Source organism: Ixodes scapularis, unplaced genomic scaffold (assembly GCF_016920785.2).
Source record: "Ixodes scapularis isolate PalLabHiFi unplaced genomic scaffold, ASM1692078v2 PGA_scaffold4__175_contigs__length_147842914, whole genome shotgun sequence".
Lineage (NCBI taxonomy): Eukaryota > Metazoa > Arthropoda > Arachnida > Ixodida > Ixodidae > Ixodes > Ixodes scapularis.
The window spans coordinates 75,102,060-75,118,620 of NW_024609879.1; the positions used below are offsets into that span (position 1 = coordinate 75,102,060).

At 44.7% G+C, this 16,561-nt stretch overlaps 1 protein-coding gene across 1 annotated transcript in view; it reads right to left on the reverse strand.

The window, feature by feature from the left end:
- Window positions 1–3,510: 3,510 nt before the first annotated feature.
- Window positions 3,511–16,561, reverse strand: part of LOC115314840 — a 45,587-nt gene continuing 32,536 nt past the window's right edge. The window contains exons 5-9 of the mRNA XM_040210277.1: window positions 13,651–13,815; window positions 13,344–13,559; window positions 13,082–13,256; window positions 8,433–8,509; window positions 3,511–3,789 (exon numbers count right to left, since the gene is read on the reverse strand). Coding sequence (XP_040066211.1) covers window positions 3,511–3,789; window positions 8,433–8,509; window positions 13,082–13,256; window positions 13,344–13,559; window positions 13,651–13,815 — 912 coding nt within the window. The remainder of the gene's footprint in view (window positions 3,790–8,432; window positions 8,510–13,081; window positions 13,257–13,343; window positions 13,560–13,650; window positions 13,816–16,561) is intronic.

Genomic DNA, 16,561 nt, shown 5'->3' on the forward strand with positions numbered 1-16,561 from the left:
ACTAGCTCGTCATGCTAGTAGGGCTTGTTCGTAGATCGTTCGACGTCATGGGTTACGGGCGAGTGCTCAATCCGGGCTTCGTGTGACGAACCGAGATTCCGCTAGCAACATAAAGCTTTACTGTGCAGCCACCGGCAATATGAGCTGGTACACTAATGATGCCATACCGGGCGCCCGCGGTACGTAAGGCTGCTAAAGGGGAGCTGGAATGAACTGCCACGTTACTTATAATTCGGCAAGAGGTTCTATGCGTAGCATTCTGGAAACACCCCATGCAGAATTTTACCTCTTTGACTAGCACTCGGCTGTCTCCGCCCATATTCTTGCCGACTTTGCGATCTAAAAAAAAAAATGACTTAATTGTCCCCTGTTTGTGAGAAACAATGTTTTTGATAATTGGCACTCCAAATCCACCTGTTTCCAAATCATGGTTTCACAATTTCTGGAATGAAAACACACGTTCACGGTGCGTGAACTCACAAGCCAACTTGTCAGCTTAGAGCGACAAGCTCGTGCCAGCGGTTCTGGTGTCCCTGCGAGTCCTCTGCAGTAAACCCGCAAATTCGGGAAGAAATATTTAGTCTTAAAAATACCTAAAATGATGCAATCCCCTGCAATCAACAGGAAATTAGCTGATTATGTGATTTTCGATGATGATGGCTAACTTTCTAATTGATGCTTTCTTTTTAATAAAAAAAGTATTTACAAAAAATAATTATTTTTAAACACACTATGTGCTTAATAGGATGACTCCTGCTCAGTGACTAATTAACAATGTATTTCATACAAATCACTTTTGTAGTGTAACATATTTTTCACAAAAAAAACGTTCGGCTGCAGCATTCGGTGAAACAAGTGTATATCAACCCTCATAACGCGCTTTACTTCTTGATTAAGGTTTCTATAAATATAAAAAAGTAGATCACCGCTGCAACGGTCGTCGCGTGTTAGAATGTCATTGTCACCCCCTAAGCGTACCCCGTAAATGCGGATTGCATTTAATTGACCTAACTTCGACAAATACGTTTTAGTCATCAAGGATAGTGTAGCATGTTGCACATGTTTTTTTTCCAGATGCATGGGATACGGTTCTTTCAATGCCACAAGTGAGAGAGAATTCACACTAAGGTCATTGTTTCGACATTTTCATGCAAAGCATGGGCATGAACAATACTGGATGTGTGGGATTCAGGGGTGCTTAAGGAAATATGCATCCTATGGAGCTCACCGTAAGCATGTCTCGAGAAAACATTCGGAAACACTTGATGAGGTCCACTCAGTGCTCGGCGCAGAGAGAAGTCAGGAGTCCATTCAAACATGCTAAGCAGTGATGAAGATCAACCGGACAGCCACGCAGATGTGCCATTTGTTATAAACGCCGACGGTGTAGGCGTTGTGCAAAACAATGCATGCAGCCCTTCAGGTGAACGGCAAGGCTTGTTCAAGCAGTTTGCTTTGTTGCTGTTCAAGTGGAAGGAGAGAAAATGACTTCCAAGGGCAATACTTCAAGAGATTTCTTCTGATGTTGTCTTGTACATACAGTCATTCGCTGAACATTCCTTGCACCTCCAGCTTCAGGTAACGACCAAGAGAAGCAGAAGTTGTTTCTTGAGCTTGACCTACAAAAGCTTGTAAATGAAAGGGAACGTGAAAAATACTGGAAAAGTTGTTTGTCATTCGTCCAGCCGGAGAACGTTTGTCTTGGCAGAGACATGGGTGGAAAGGTAGAGGCATTCACCTATGTTCCCGTCTTAAAGGTCCTAGAACATTCACTCAACAAGTTGTCTGCTGAAACGTTGTAGCTCCAGGCGTTCCGGAATGTCAGGAGAGTTTTTTGTTGATGTTTTTGATGGCACAGCCTTTCAGGAGCACGACTATTTTCAAGGAGATGCGAAAAAAATTTGCATTCAACTTTACACTGATGAGTTCGAGGTCTGTGATCCTCTTGGAAGCAAACGTGGGAGACATAAGATAATGGCAGTGTATTATACAGTTCTGAATGCTCTGGTCGACACACGTTCAAAACTTTCAACAATTTACTTAGCGGTGCTTGCAAAAGAAAAGCTTGTGATAAAACACACTGTAAGAAAAAAGGGAGCGTGACTTGTTCCCTTAGGGGAGCAAATACGCTGACACAACCATCGCTCCCCTTGGGGAGCAACTGTAGCGGGAGCAACTGTTGCACCCCGCCCGTTAGTCCCTCACACCAGCACCCCCAGGACCAACTGTTAGGCCCTTGCACTTGGACCCCTGGGACCAACTGTTAGGCCCTTGCACTTGGACCCCTGGGACTAACTGTTAGACCCTTGCACTTGGACCCCTGGGACTAACTGTTACACCCTTTCAAATGAACCCCGAGGACCAACTGTTAAGCCCTTGCACTTGGACCCCTGGGACTAACTGTTAGGCCCTTGCACTTGGACCCCTGAGACTAACTGTTGCACCATTTCAATTGAACCCCGAGGACCAACTGTTGAGCCCTTGCACTGGGACCCGTGGGAGTAAATGTTAATCCAAGACATTTGGTCCCCGGGGACTAAATTTTAATCCTTTACATATGATCCCAAGGGACCAAATGCTTAGTCTCCTGGGACTAAATGTTCCCCTAATGTTTCGAACCGTGGTTAAAAGCGCTAAAAAGACGAACACAAGAGAGAATACAAACAAAGGAGCTTCTCTCTTGTGTTAATGCTTTTAGCACTTTTAGCCATGGTTCAAAACGTTCATCACCACCTAGCACAAGTACTTTTAGTTCCCCTAGTGATAGACTCGATATTGCAGTGTTGGGAATGACATTGTGTGGTTCAAGACAAGCGTAGCTTTATTTTTGCATAAACATGTGTTCGACATTTTAAACAATTAGTACATGGCGCAGCACTTCCCTTTAAACTAAGGCGAAAAAAATTGAGTATTACTTTTCCAGGAAACTGGACTTCATATATACCTTGAATCCTCATTCCCTTCTTCTGCCACATGGCATACAGACGTTTAAAAAAAAAGTCTAATTTCACATTTGGCAAAACAATAAAAGCATAAACTTGATAAAATGAGCGTGCTCGTCGAGTTATGGGATATTGAGGAAAGCAAGAAAATGGGACAGAAACGGGACGAGATATCTTTGCTGGCTTGTCCACAACTACTGCTTAGAAAGCTTAGAGAAGCCTCCCCCTTCATCCCACCTCGAGGTTAGTTCCTTCATTCCCTTCCCTCCCCCCCTCCCCCCCTCCCCCGCACCCCGCCTATCATTACCTATCTTTCTGAAGCAGGCTGTCGCCACGGCTACCGCGGTAGCTGTGGGTCAAACATGTTCCTTCCTCCTCATCCTCCCCTCCTTTCCCCTATCTCCTTGGGTATCCGCTGCGATGGTTGTCGTAGATGGACCAGCAATAAATGTGTTTGCTGCCAGTTGGAAAGATGTCTCGTCCCATTTTTGTACCACATTTTGTTGCTTTATTCAATATCCCAGGAAAAGCATGTGGAAGGTATTCTTGAAATAAACTGAGCACCAGCTTAGCCATTGGTTATGCCAATTGCCATCAGCACAAGGGGGCTGGCCACGAGCCCAGTGTCAACTCCTATCATATGGGAGAAGAGTTGAAACGTTCTGGTCGCCTTTGGAGGAAATTCTATATTCAACGCCCAATACAGCGCAGTCATTGTGCTCACTGCAGCCAGATGAGTTGGTTCTGCGATTTGCAGCTCATCAACAGACACAAGAAGTGAGGTGGCATCATAGATGCTGCTGCCTTCGTAGCTCACAGCTGGATATGTTGGAAGTTCTGCAGGGTCCTAAAAAAAGTGTAGAAACAAGACAAAATTATGTTAAGAGGCGCTGAAGTTCATAAACCTCTTGAGATTGCAGTTTTCTTTTTAACTACAGCCCTTAGACTGATTTTATAAAATTAACACGCAGATTGCATCCCCACATGCCTTACATGAGATGGCATTCTGGCCATGACACCAAAACACAAAACATCCCACAGTGAAATGTGTGCTGTTGCATATCTTCATTACCATCCTACTACATTTAATTATTGCTCTAGAAGGTCAGCTGTCATTATAAGTCGAAAGGACGAGGATGAGAGAGAAAGAAGTACACAAAAGAAGCGCTTGTGGTCACTCTCCCTCGTTTTTGCTCTTGGCGCTTGTGTTTATAATGAATAAACATATAAGCAACTAGCCTAACAGAGAATTTTTGGGCAGGTGCCGCATACCAAGGACATCCATTTGCATCACTACAACCTTGTAGATTTCCACTTCCTCAGAACAAACATTTTTCTCCCCATGACAACATATGCTTGTTTAACAAAGATATTAAATTCCAAAAAGCAACAAATAAAGCATACAACATTACGTGAATACATTCTTAAGAGGGTGCTCCACCAATTTTTCGAGTTACCCAGACTAATAACTTATTCTAAATACCCAGGCTTTGCTCTTCCAGGCCCGCTACTCAGTTTCTTTAAACTCAGCATAGCTATTGAGAAAATGCATAATCAGTTGATGCCAAAATCAACATTCAAGGTTCTGCGTGCTTACCAGTGGCGTGACGTCACGGGCGATAAGACTTAGATTGAGCCAGCACATTAGGAAACAGGCTGTGCCGCAACTTTTTAGTGATGGCTGGAGTAAGCTTCCCTAGCCTTCATTTCACGCCATAAAAGGTCTTGTAACCAGTAAGAAACCAGTTTTACTGCCTTCCCCTCTTTTACACACACACATACACAGCATCAAGTTTTAAACTTCAATAAGAAGATTAAGCGCAAAAAGAGAAAACTATTTAAAGCTTGTGAAATCCTGCCCCACCTTTTTTACTCAAACAGTGATTGTATGCAGAGGGCGAAGTGAAGAGGTTGCTCAGAAGAGCTTTTTCAGAATATAAGGTAAACTTGACGTTGGTTCAAGTCCCAAGTGATTCAATGCACTAGAGGGGCATTCGCGGCGAGAAGTGACCAAGAAGGGTAGCCAGCGCGTCGACCGGCCTGATACTAGCTAATTCATCACAACCAAACTCAGGGGAAGCAATTTTCGAACCCTCCCTTGGCTGCAACTCCCTTGATCCCTTCCGCAAAATAATTTAGAGTTAAGCTAGAGATGTGGTGTCAGTCCATCACTTTACTAACTTTCTTATATACAAATTATTTATCAACTAGCAAGTAGTCTTTATTTTAAAAGCACGACAAGGTGCACAAGCCCTTTTAACTCTTATTTACCAGATTCTTGCCCCACAAACCCAAAGCCGGGGATGGCTTGTTGTCGTGAGAGCGCTTAGGAAACTTTGGCTTTTCTGGAGAAATGATTGGAGGATACAATCTGTTTTGACTCCACCGCACTGGTAAGTACTGTGAAACTGCTAGTAAACATTGAGGTACAAACTAAAAATCTCTGGACTCCTGTCGATCCATTTTGTTTGCTACCGCACCGGCAATATCCAGCCACGAAAGTCACCCAACAGGAGAGCCACGGAGTGCTTGGCGGCATCCGTTTTGCTGGAATCGCGAATGTAACGCAATATCCCGAGATAGCCCACTCAAAACCGAGGGCACATTAGGTGAAAATAGGGGGTGAGCTAACCTTCAGTGTGCAAAATTTAGCCCACCTTAAGAAATGGAGATTCATGTAGAAAATAAGGATGGGCTATATTTCAGGGGATGGGTCTTCTCTCGGGATATTAGGCTTCAAAGCTATGAAGGAGTATTAATGTCCTGTTCCAATTACATTGCTAATTGTTAAAAAGCAACTCCATTCCATTTTTACGATTACTGGGTTACAATTAATTTAACTAAGTCGGTGACCCCGAAACACGAGATATAATTTTTCCGGTGGTGTGTATAGTATTGTAAATATCAGATGTCAAAGTTTCGTGTGGGCGACTTGGCGAAGCCGAAACTAGCAGCGTAGCACGTTGCCAACACTTATAATGAGATGCCGTCGACGCTGTGACGCAATTGTCATCCAGCGGTCCCGCTGTACGCATGACCGGCTCAGTCGCACAAGGATTTCCAAGACAAAGAGTAAGCTGCTCATTTCTTTTTCTCTTCCTGCTCCGCTTCGTAAATGAACATCAAATGCAGTAAGTGTTAGTATGTATTTATAAAGTTTCCGCTTGTAAAGCGACTGCTATGAATAATAGGACACGTGCAGTGCAGGTGCAGCGCGGCTGTATCGGTATAATTGTGTGTTGCTCGCAAACAAAAAGAAGGAAGAATGGGAGACAGGTGCTGTTCACAAGCAGACACATGAAGGCTGGGTGCCTTCATGTGTGCTCATGAAGGCACCCTAGTGCAGGGGTGGAACTTATGAAATGTACTTGGGAGCAGCTGAAACAGCTGTTTTGGAGGAGGTTGGGGAGCAGCTAAAACTATGTTCTAGAGCAGGCTCGGAGCTACTCAGATCAGTTTTCACTGCACTTCAGCTTGTGCCTTAGACAAGCACAAGAGCAATTTCAATTGTGCTTAGCAGCATAAATGAACATGAGTAGTTAGGGACCTGGGTAAATTGGATAACAGTGTAACAGATGCGAAAACTTGAAACTTTGTGAGCCTTAATGAGAACCAAAAAGCAAGTACAATATGTTTCTGAAGATAGTGTCCTTGGTAATTTCTGAGTGGCTTTCAGCTGCTCAAAATGCAAACCAGCGCTGCTTATCGCACAACCCACAAGTGCTCTACAAAATAATTATGTGTGCGAACCACGTGACGTGCGTAAGCAACGGACGTGCAGTTGCACGGAGGAACAGGGCAACGAATTTTGAGTTTATCCTATTGTGCAACTCAATATCGAAGCAGCAGGCTACGATTAACGGAGTTATCGTATTTGAAGCGATAAGCAGGAGCAAGGTTAAAGTATGCCGAGCAGATCTACCGCTCGCGTGAGGGCTGCTGGCCCGCAAGGTTTCGGATCGGACCGCATTTCAATTCTATCAAATCATGATTTATCTTGCGGGAATGCAGGTTCCAAGTTCTAACAATGAAGTACTAAAAGGTATTGTTTGCTCATTTGTTTTCGACTGGCTGACGTCCGGATCCCGGGCCGCAGAGCCTCCGGCATTCTGACGCTCAACGACTCGACCTCACCTCGGCCGACTTGCTTAACCACTTATGGTTCAACAATAACAATCCAGTCGCAGGTTGTGTAGCGCTAAGAATGCGAGTTTTTTCACGCGCTTCCGACTCGGGATACACAGGAAGAATAAATAGTATAAAAGATTGCAAGGCCGACCAAGCTAAACACGCTCATTGTTGCCAATCGAGTCGATAAAAACCGAAACCAAGACAAAATACTATTTTTTTGGCGCATGTTTTGTGATTTACCGCATAATGGCGCAAGGTATTGGTTGTGGCACAATTTCTGCAACATGGCGCAGGATGGCGCAAACAAATGCGTCTGGCGCAAAATGGCACAAATGGCGCAGTTATGCCACCCCAGTAGTGTACGTTTGTTAGAGTTGCTGCGGCCGACAGTCGAACGGCGCTTGTTTATATCGGTGAAATTGTGCGAGTCTCACATACACACAACACTGTTAGCGCGAACACGACATCGGCACATTTTTGCATTTTACTTCGAAAGAGTATTGGCGACTACGAAATTTTATCACTTATATTATAGACCTAAATAAGCTATTTCCGTAGCAATAAAAAGTTTTGATGATATCACTTGGTTTCTAAGACAAAAACTGGAATAACCGGCGATCACTTGTTCGCGCTAACAGTGTCGTGCTCTACTTCAACTTTGTCATAATTGTTTCGGACTTACGTACTATGCATACTATGTAACTCCAAAACACCTAGGAAAATTCTTAAAGTATGTAATAAGTGTAGGACGCCTATGGAAACATCTTGAAATACGTAAAATTTGTGGCACCTAAACAGTCGCTGATTGATGGCAGGTAGCCAGCTAACCTGCTTGTGAGCAGCATCTGTCTCCTATTCTTTTTCTTTGCTGTGCGCAAGCAACTAACAAATAATAGAGCCATGCTGCACACGCTGCGCTGGCACTGAACACGTCCTATTATTCATAACAGTCGAATTCGCTCTTAGACCAGCAGGTTTATAAATACACACTAACACTTATTGTATTTGGTGCACATATACGAAGCAGAGCGGTAAAAGAAAAAAGAAATGTGCCGCTTACTTAGTCTTCAAATTTCTCGTGTGACGGAGCTAGTCAGTCGTGGGTACCACGGGATCACAATTACGTCACGGCGTAAACGCGCAGTTCATTATCAGTGATGTCAATGTGCTACGCCGCTAGTTTTGGCTTTGCCATGTCGCCGACATAAACCTTTGACATCTGATATCTTCAAAGCTATAAACACTACCGAAAAACAAATCATATCTCGTGTATCATGATCACCAACTCCATCATATCCCCAAAATTGAAAAATGAAGTAAGGTTGCTGTTGAAGGGGCAAGCAGGCCTCCAAAACTTACACTTGGCCGGAGGAATGCCACACTCCTTTCCTTGACCAGAGCTGGCAGTGCACACAGTGCGGCCTTGGTCAACATTTCTGCAATAACAAAAGCCACAAAGACAATTAGTACAAAATCAAACAAGAAATGAGGCTGCAGAAATTTCGAAAGTCGAACAGTGTAAAAACGTTCCCTTGTTAAAATCAAATTACAAAATCCTGGCTGTTTCCTGTGCACACATCAATCAAATTGAAATGTGGAAATGCAAAACTGTTCAGTCATATTAGCTTAGACACCAAAGATACTATTCGCTTCTTTGTGCGACACAATAAACCCTCATGTCAGGACATTGCATATCAAAGTTTTCACTGCAGTTACATATATATTTTTATAACAAAAAGATGAAATCGAAACCAAGGCACTCATGCAGTATGGTGGGATGTCGCACCTTTCCAAAAGATGATAACCAGAAGTGCAATCACTAGCACTCTGCAAATGTCTACACCAAAAAAAAAAAAGATTTTGTGGTTAGAACGCTGGAAGTCACGTGAATTGCTGCACTCCTCATGGTCCCATGCTCCCCACAACGACAAGTAAGCCTTTCCATGTGCCATCCTAAGAGACAAAATGTTGTTCCATTTGCTTTGCGGCACGGGAAGCTTTTTTGTGCTTTTTCGTAAAAGTTAAGATGTACTGGATGTTGTCAGTAGCTGCCGTAAGAAACCTACTTTTAAAGGCCATCAATATGACAAAAATATGTTGAATAAAAAATGTAACACGAATCACCGGAGGAAAGTGAATGCCATTTTCATAATGCTGGACGATGTGGTGGCAAGATAAATGTATTGCCAGTGTGAGAAGTGTACATGAGTGACTGCATTAAATCTGATAGTACAGCATTGATTTAGATGCTGAACTGACCAACCAAGAGCTTTCAGAACAAAGTTTTAGAATGCTCGCAGAGGTAAGATTGTAGCATGAAAAATTCAGACAGGTAGGTCGCGTAGTCGTTGCCCAGTCTCCAAACTGAAAATGTTTGCTGGCTTGCAAATCCAACAGATATGGCATATTTACAACTTGTTGATTAGGTCCGTTAAGGCGGGTGCGTTGGACTACTTGAATTGGAGCCTGGCCAGTTCGGCTGCTGCCGGGAGACGGGCAGAAAACTTAAAAGACTCGGGACGGCTGGTACCTGTCACTCGACACTTGATTTTGAATGGCTCTGCAGCACGCTCCAGAGAAATTTCAGGGAGCGGTATAAAACCAGTGTTGTTGCATTTGCATCCATCCTGTCACAATATGGCACAGACTCAAATATGACAGTGATTGAATGGTTGCATAAGCTGGCTGTAGCTTGAGGGGATTTTTATCACAAGATACGGGTGACTTAATGAAAAATCTAAGGCCAAGTAGATCGGCTTAACTGAAATTCCAATAAGAGCAGAGGCTGGATTCACAAAACGATCTCACAATGAAAAAAGTCTCTACAACGAAACTTGAGAACAAATCCGTATTCACCAAACAAAATTGTTGTAAAATTTGTGTGATGTGCGATGAAGTCCTACGACAACCTCCAAGGTGTCTTACTAACTTTTTAGTCAACATGGCTGCACGTCAATTGGATACCTTGCCGTGATCCCGTGACAACCGAAGAGTTTAAGGTACAAGCGAGGGCCATTTGTTTTGCATGTTATCGTGCGTTCCGGTTTCAAGCAGTAAGAGAAGAGAAAGGAGGATGCAAAAATACACTCTCAGGACACAGCTCAGGATTCGGCCTAGCAACCAAATTTGTCCTACAAGGCCTAGAAGGGTGAGACGGCTAGACTCACCATAGTGAATCACCGGAAGGGGCCGGCCGTATGACTCTTGAGCGGACCTGGTGGACCGTTCTCGTATGGATAGCGTGATATTCATTTGGTGATTAGAATTGTCCCCTCCATTGCTCGGTCGTGATTTTCTAAAAAGGTGGACTGCAGTGGCGTCCCGGGAAATGTGTGTTGGTAGTGGACGCATTTGCAAAGTGGTATTAGGGTCCAGCACATTGGATGCGTCGTTTCATTCGACATAGAGCTCAAATAAATGCCGTACAGATTTCTTTTGAAGCATGTAGTATGTAGAAACGGGCAGGCAGGTCGAGCATTCATCCTTGCGTTACGACTCCACAATCCATGTTATGTCTGGTGGGCAGATTTGTGAGCATTTTGCGCGACTCCCTTTTTCAAATCGTTGAATTAACAGCGCAAATACGACAGGAAGGAGAGATAAGGGAGACAGGATAGAGCGCTGAACTAACAACTGACGTTTAATAATAAGAGAAAGAGGAAGAAGAACCGAAGAATGCTTTTAAAACTTGCATAATGAAAACCCGCAAAAACATATGCTATAGCTTGAGTTGCCTGAAAATGAATTGCTAAGAATACCAAGCTTTAAGCTGGTCGCTTAAATGACGTGTTGAAATCGATTGAGTCCTGGGACGACGTGAATAGAAATTCCGGTAGAAAAAAGAAAGAGGAAGTTTACGTTTAAAATATTCACCGAATCTAAGGACCGTTAAAGGGATACTGAACCGAAATTTGGATTTCGCAAAGTAAGGCTGCAGAAGTGTTGAACGGGACGCTATGAACTCCAAAACATCACTCGTACATCGATATCTCAAACGGATGGCCGTACTTTTGGAAAACAAGGGCGCGATCAAGCGAGTTCTTTGACGTAACTGTCCTCCGGGAGAATGTGAGAATGAGGAGAAGCGGCCTCGCTTCTCTCCTCCTCGCTTCGGTTCACCAGCTTGACGGGACGTAGCGAGGAGGAGAGAGAACGGGAATCGTGACGTGCCTTGTCGCGTCGGCCTCGTCGGCCGGATTCAATCGCGCACTTCTTTTCCAAAAAATACGGCGATCCGTTAGATATATCGCCGTATGAATGATATTTCTTGGTTTTGCAGCTTCCCGCTTATCCGCCCGGCCTTGTTTTGTGAACTCGAATTTTCGGTTCAGTATCCCTTTAAAGATCGCGACTTAAAAAGTAAAGTTCTTTTTGTGACAAGGCCACGGACGGCGCGCTTACGCAGGCATCCCCACAGGACAGAATAACCTGTGCCTCTTAGAGCTCGCGAGTTCGTCGTTCCCCTAAACGTTTCAGGATTTTTGTTTCCTGAACAAGACGGAGCACTGGCAGTCCCTGACATGTATGGCAAAGTGGCCTGATGGCGACGACTTTATTGACACGGCATGTTCTCTTAGACGATCGTTGACACACCTCGCGAGTTCAACATCGACAAAGATACGTCGAATGCCAATGTGCGGTCGTTTACGAAATACCGTTTACTTGTGGGAAAGTGTATGTGGGTCAGACAGGAAGGTGTGTCAACGATCGTCTAAGAGAACATGCCGTGTCACTAAAGTCGTCGCCATCAGGCCACTTTGCCATACATGTCAGGGACTGCCAGTGCTCCGTCTTGTTCAGGAAAACAAAAATCCTGAAACGTTTAGGGGAACGACGAACTCTACGAGGCACAGGTTATTCTGTCCTGTGGGGATGCCTGCGTAAGCGCGGCGTCCGTGGCCTTGTCACAAAAAGAACTTTACTTTTTAAGTCGCGATCTTTAACGGTCCTTAGATTCGGTGAATATTTTAAACGTAAACTTCCTCTTTCTTTTTTCTACCGGAATTTCTATTCCCGTCGTCCCAGGACTCAATCGATTTCAACAAGTCATTTAAGCGACCAGCTTAAAGCTTGGTATTCTTAGCAATTCATTTTCAGGCAACTCAAGCTATAGCATATTTTTTTGCGGGTTTTCATTATGCATGTTTTAAAAGCGTTCTTCGGTTCTTCATCCTCTTTCTCTTTTTATTAAACGTCAGTTGTTAGTTCAGCGCTCTATCCTGTCTCCCTTATCTCTCCTTCCTGTCGTATTTGCGCTGTTAATTCAACAATATGATCAACCAACTAGCCCACCAGATGATCGTGATGCAGTCCCTTTTGCAATATCGCCTACGTCCTTCCAGATCCACGAGTTCTTGAAAAACTATGTGAAAATTTGTTTCCTTGCGCATGACTAAGTAAGCAAATGCGGCCCGTCTCCTTTTGCTTTAATGTCATTTGATGGCACCAGTGACAAATCTTTTCTTGGCCTCGATAAAACTGAACATTCGAGACCGTTTCCCCTTCGGTAGGTATCGGCATCATACTGCATGAGCACAGTAAACAAACAAGCATAATGAGACGAGCATGCCGCGACTGGCGCCGCCTCTGTTTTTCTCGAAATGCCTGTCTGCACCAGCACGGTGAGCCTCCTGATTGGCTGTTTGGGACGCTCAAGATGCCATCACCATAGCAACAGTCTGCTCTTGCGGTGTTCAGAGACTGGCGAGACGCCGGAAGTTATAGTTTTTCTGAACGAAAACGGCGCCTTCCTCCTCTCCCCTAAGAATGCGTCTGTGAATACCGATTTCGCCTCTTCTTACAATGATCGTAACTTACAAATTTCTTAGCTAAGATGTCGTAATATAAGACATTTTTTTGTAAATCTGGCCTCAGGTAGCAGAATTGTGTAGACCAATCAGTATTCCTCTTCTTCGTTCTTAAAACTCGCACGTAGCGACATTGAGCACTGCAGTTTCCTGCAATCCATATCCATTCTGTCCACCTTGACTACTTTGATCAATTCCTACCATCATATGGACCGTCGTCGTCCATGGCAATCCTGCGGTCCAGGTCTTCAAAAAATTCGCCGAGATGGCGTTTCCCTCTAGCAGCCTCCAGGATCCGGAGGCTGCTCCTTGCCAGGGCCGCTGTGAGGCTGTCCTGGATTGATTTTCCTGTAGCAGCAGTGAACTCCTGCTGCAGCTAGAGGACCAAAGCAAACCAAATACAGTCAACACAATGGCACTCTTCCTCTCTGGCACCCAAGTTTTCAATCTCAATAGTAGTCACGATGGTACCAAGCTGATACGCTGGGTACATAGAGAGGACAGCGGCGACAGTCGGGTGCTCCGTCGTCACCCAGAGTCGCCGTGAGGCGAACGTTCTCGCCATGGCGTCGGCCACATAAACCATGTTGGGCCTGGTTTTGCAGAGTTCTCTCTGCATTTCTAGCACATGGCCGTCCACGCTTTCTCTGTCCTCTCCATCAGCTGGGAGCATTACATTCTGCAATATAATTGATGGAAGTACAGAATTTGTGTCAAACTTCACTTGATAATATAATTTAAAATAATATTTCTCAAACAATTCTTCATACCGTGCCAGGCCTGATCACGCGTTTTGGGCAAGGAGTCCTCGGCACCCTCTGCTGCTTCGGTCGCGCTGGTGCCTCTTCCTCGCCCTCTTCCGCAGCTCGCTCCTGATCCCGGAGCTTCTTGCGCTCCCGTTTTGCTTTGAAACGCAAGGCAACGTGCCAAGAGTCCTGCGTGCCCAAGCAAAAAAAGAATCTCAAACAGCTGCAGAAATAATAGTGCTGAAAAAACAATAATAAAATAAACTTAAAATATACAGCACACATGGTTCACGCTAAAACTTGAAACCGAAACTGTATAACAGGCCTCCTTTCGTCTGCCATTTTCGCCGACTACCGCGCCCTCCATTCGGGACTCCAACTATAGACCATTCCATTTAGCACTCTCTGGGCAGCACCATTTTGTTCCACAGGAGCGCCCTCTCCATACATCCGGGAAATTCAGCAGGTTCGGCGGGGTAAAACGAGAGAGAGGGCACGTGCCCGACTCCGCTAGCAGATGACAAACCGGGAGGTTGCCATTCTCCATCTTTGGGCTGTAACAGCGCTCGTGGCTGCTGTTGTGAAGTGGTTCGCATTCTTAGAATAGTTATGGCTACTACAAAATCAGCCTATGGCTCTATGTGGTTCTATTTCGGTAAATGATCAACTAGCATATCTTTTTTCTGTCACTTAAATAGCAGTTGAGTAAGCCGGCAGTACTACTTTCAACTACTGCGTGTATTGCGGCAGGAAAGCATGTTTTTATTTATCATTTCGGACTTCCACTCATGGCCGTTAAAGGCCTACACCAGTACGAACTTTGTATAGTAAAAAAGGTACAGTAACCGGATTTACTTTTCGCCAGAGACCGGCTAATCTGACACAGTTTTCCCTTTTTTTTTTATTTGCACATAGGTAACAGCGCAGTTTGACCCTGTTAGTCTTTTTATCTAGCATAGTATTACACGATAACTGGCAAACCAAAATCTGCGCATCTGCACTTTAAATTTCCAAAATGACGCTATTTTAAACAGAGTTTGCATGCCAGCCGGATGATAGGTACAGCCCACTCGGCGGAGCAGACGTTATGCGGGGTGAGAGGGGGAGGGCATTTTCCTCTCTCTATTACCGTCTCTGCTATGACCCTAATTGAACGGTCTATAGGTGGCGCCACCGATTTCCAAAATGGTGGACGTAGGGAGGGTTGGAGATGCTAGGTGGGTGCAGTGGCCGAGATTTGCTGGTATTCTGGGTTTATTAGGCGACACAAAGTAATACCGCTTCTAGGAGGTAGAACTAGACAAACAAGGGCACATGTTCCCGTGTGGGAAAAAATCAGCGATCGGCCCTTACGTTGCTATATTTGCCTTATTGCCCACGAGCGCAGAGTGATCCTGTTGACGGCTTCTAAGATCCTATACTGCTTCTGGTATTTTGTGATCTGGATCCCTCTCTTTTTGAAACATGCGACAACACAGTGGTGCCACGTTAAGGCTCCTTGCTCAGCCAACTGATGTGGCCATGTGGTGGAGCGCGGTGGACGAGGCGAGATTCTATGCAAGGGGTGGCCAAGCTGCGGCTCTTCGCGTGTTAAAATGTGGCTCGCGGCTCCCCCCCCCCCCTGCCACTTTCCTGCCTCCCTTTCGGTCACACGAGCACTTCTCCCCAAAAAGATATTGAACGCGTTTTAAATCGAAAGACAGGTTGCAGTTTGGTAGTATTGTGCTACTCCTACCTTACGTACAGCTAGACTGCTTTTGACTCGGATAGATTGAAAGTAGTTTGAGTTTAGTTTATTGCTCTAAACAAAATATAGCCTCTCCCCTCCCCCGCGGTTCTTGGAAGTTTCGAGGTTTTGTTTGCGGCTCTTAGGCCGCCAACCTGGCCACCCCTGCTCTATGCCATCGTGTACGCAAGGAGCGAAATGGCGAAGCTTCGAATTGTTGAAAAACAAACTTTTGCACTGTTACCTGCATTATAATTGTCCGCAAGGAACAAAATTTTTCCGTTTCTCATCACGCCTATGCCTCCAAGACCACCAATACAGTCAAACCCGTGTATAACGAACAGCAGGAAACGATACGATAAGTTTGATATTGCAAGTAGTTCAATATAGCAAAAACCATTTACAACGAACTTCCACGATGCGTTCGTTATAAGGCGAGAGCTTCTCTTTCTTTCTCATCTTTTCGCTTCTGCCTTCTAACGACGCGTTGAATTTTTTCTTTTTTCTTTGCATGCGATTAGATTTTTTTTTACCTTATCTTTTCTTCTGAATCGCTTCTCTTCGTGGGCAACCGCTTTGGGCTGAAAATATTTTTTTTTTCTCTGCGTGCGTGCAGTTTTTTTTTGTTTTTTTTAGCTTTCTCCCATTCTGAATTGCTTCACTTCGCTCAACTTTGTTCGGGGCTTGAGCTTTTGGAACTTTCTTTCCTAATTTTTTTTATTTTTGTTTGGGGAGGGGGGAGGAAGAGGCTAGAAGACGATTGTTTGCGCGTTTTTGGGAGCATTCCTGGAGGGAAAAGTTTGATATAGCTAGGGTTCGGAGTTTTCAGTTTAAAACTATAAAAGTATGCCGAATCCATTTTCTAAAATTCAGTTTTAACCGGAAAAGGTCAGTCGAACCGCAGAGCCGTGGCGAGAAAAAGGAGCGACAGTGTCTATCGAAACGTGTCCAGGGGCCGCTTGCTCGAAAGAGTTGAGACACAACTTGAGACAGTCTCAGCCGAGACCGAACGTGAGCCACTTGCTCGAAACGAAACTAAGTCTGGACTTGAGACTGAAACCGAGTCTCTGACTCAAGTTGTGTCTCAAGCCGGGAGACAGCCCCGTAGCAAATTAGCTGGCGGCCGATTTAAGACCCAAACGGAGACCCAAACTGAGACAGTCTCAGAGGTTAGCCACTTGCTCGAAACGAAACTTAGTCTGGACTTGA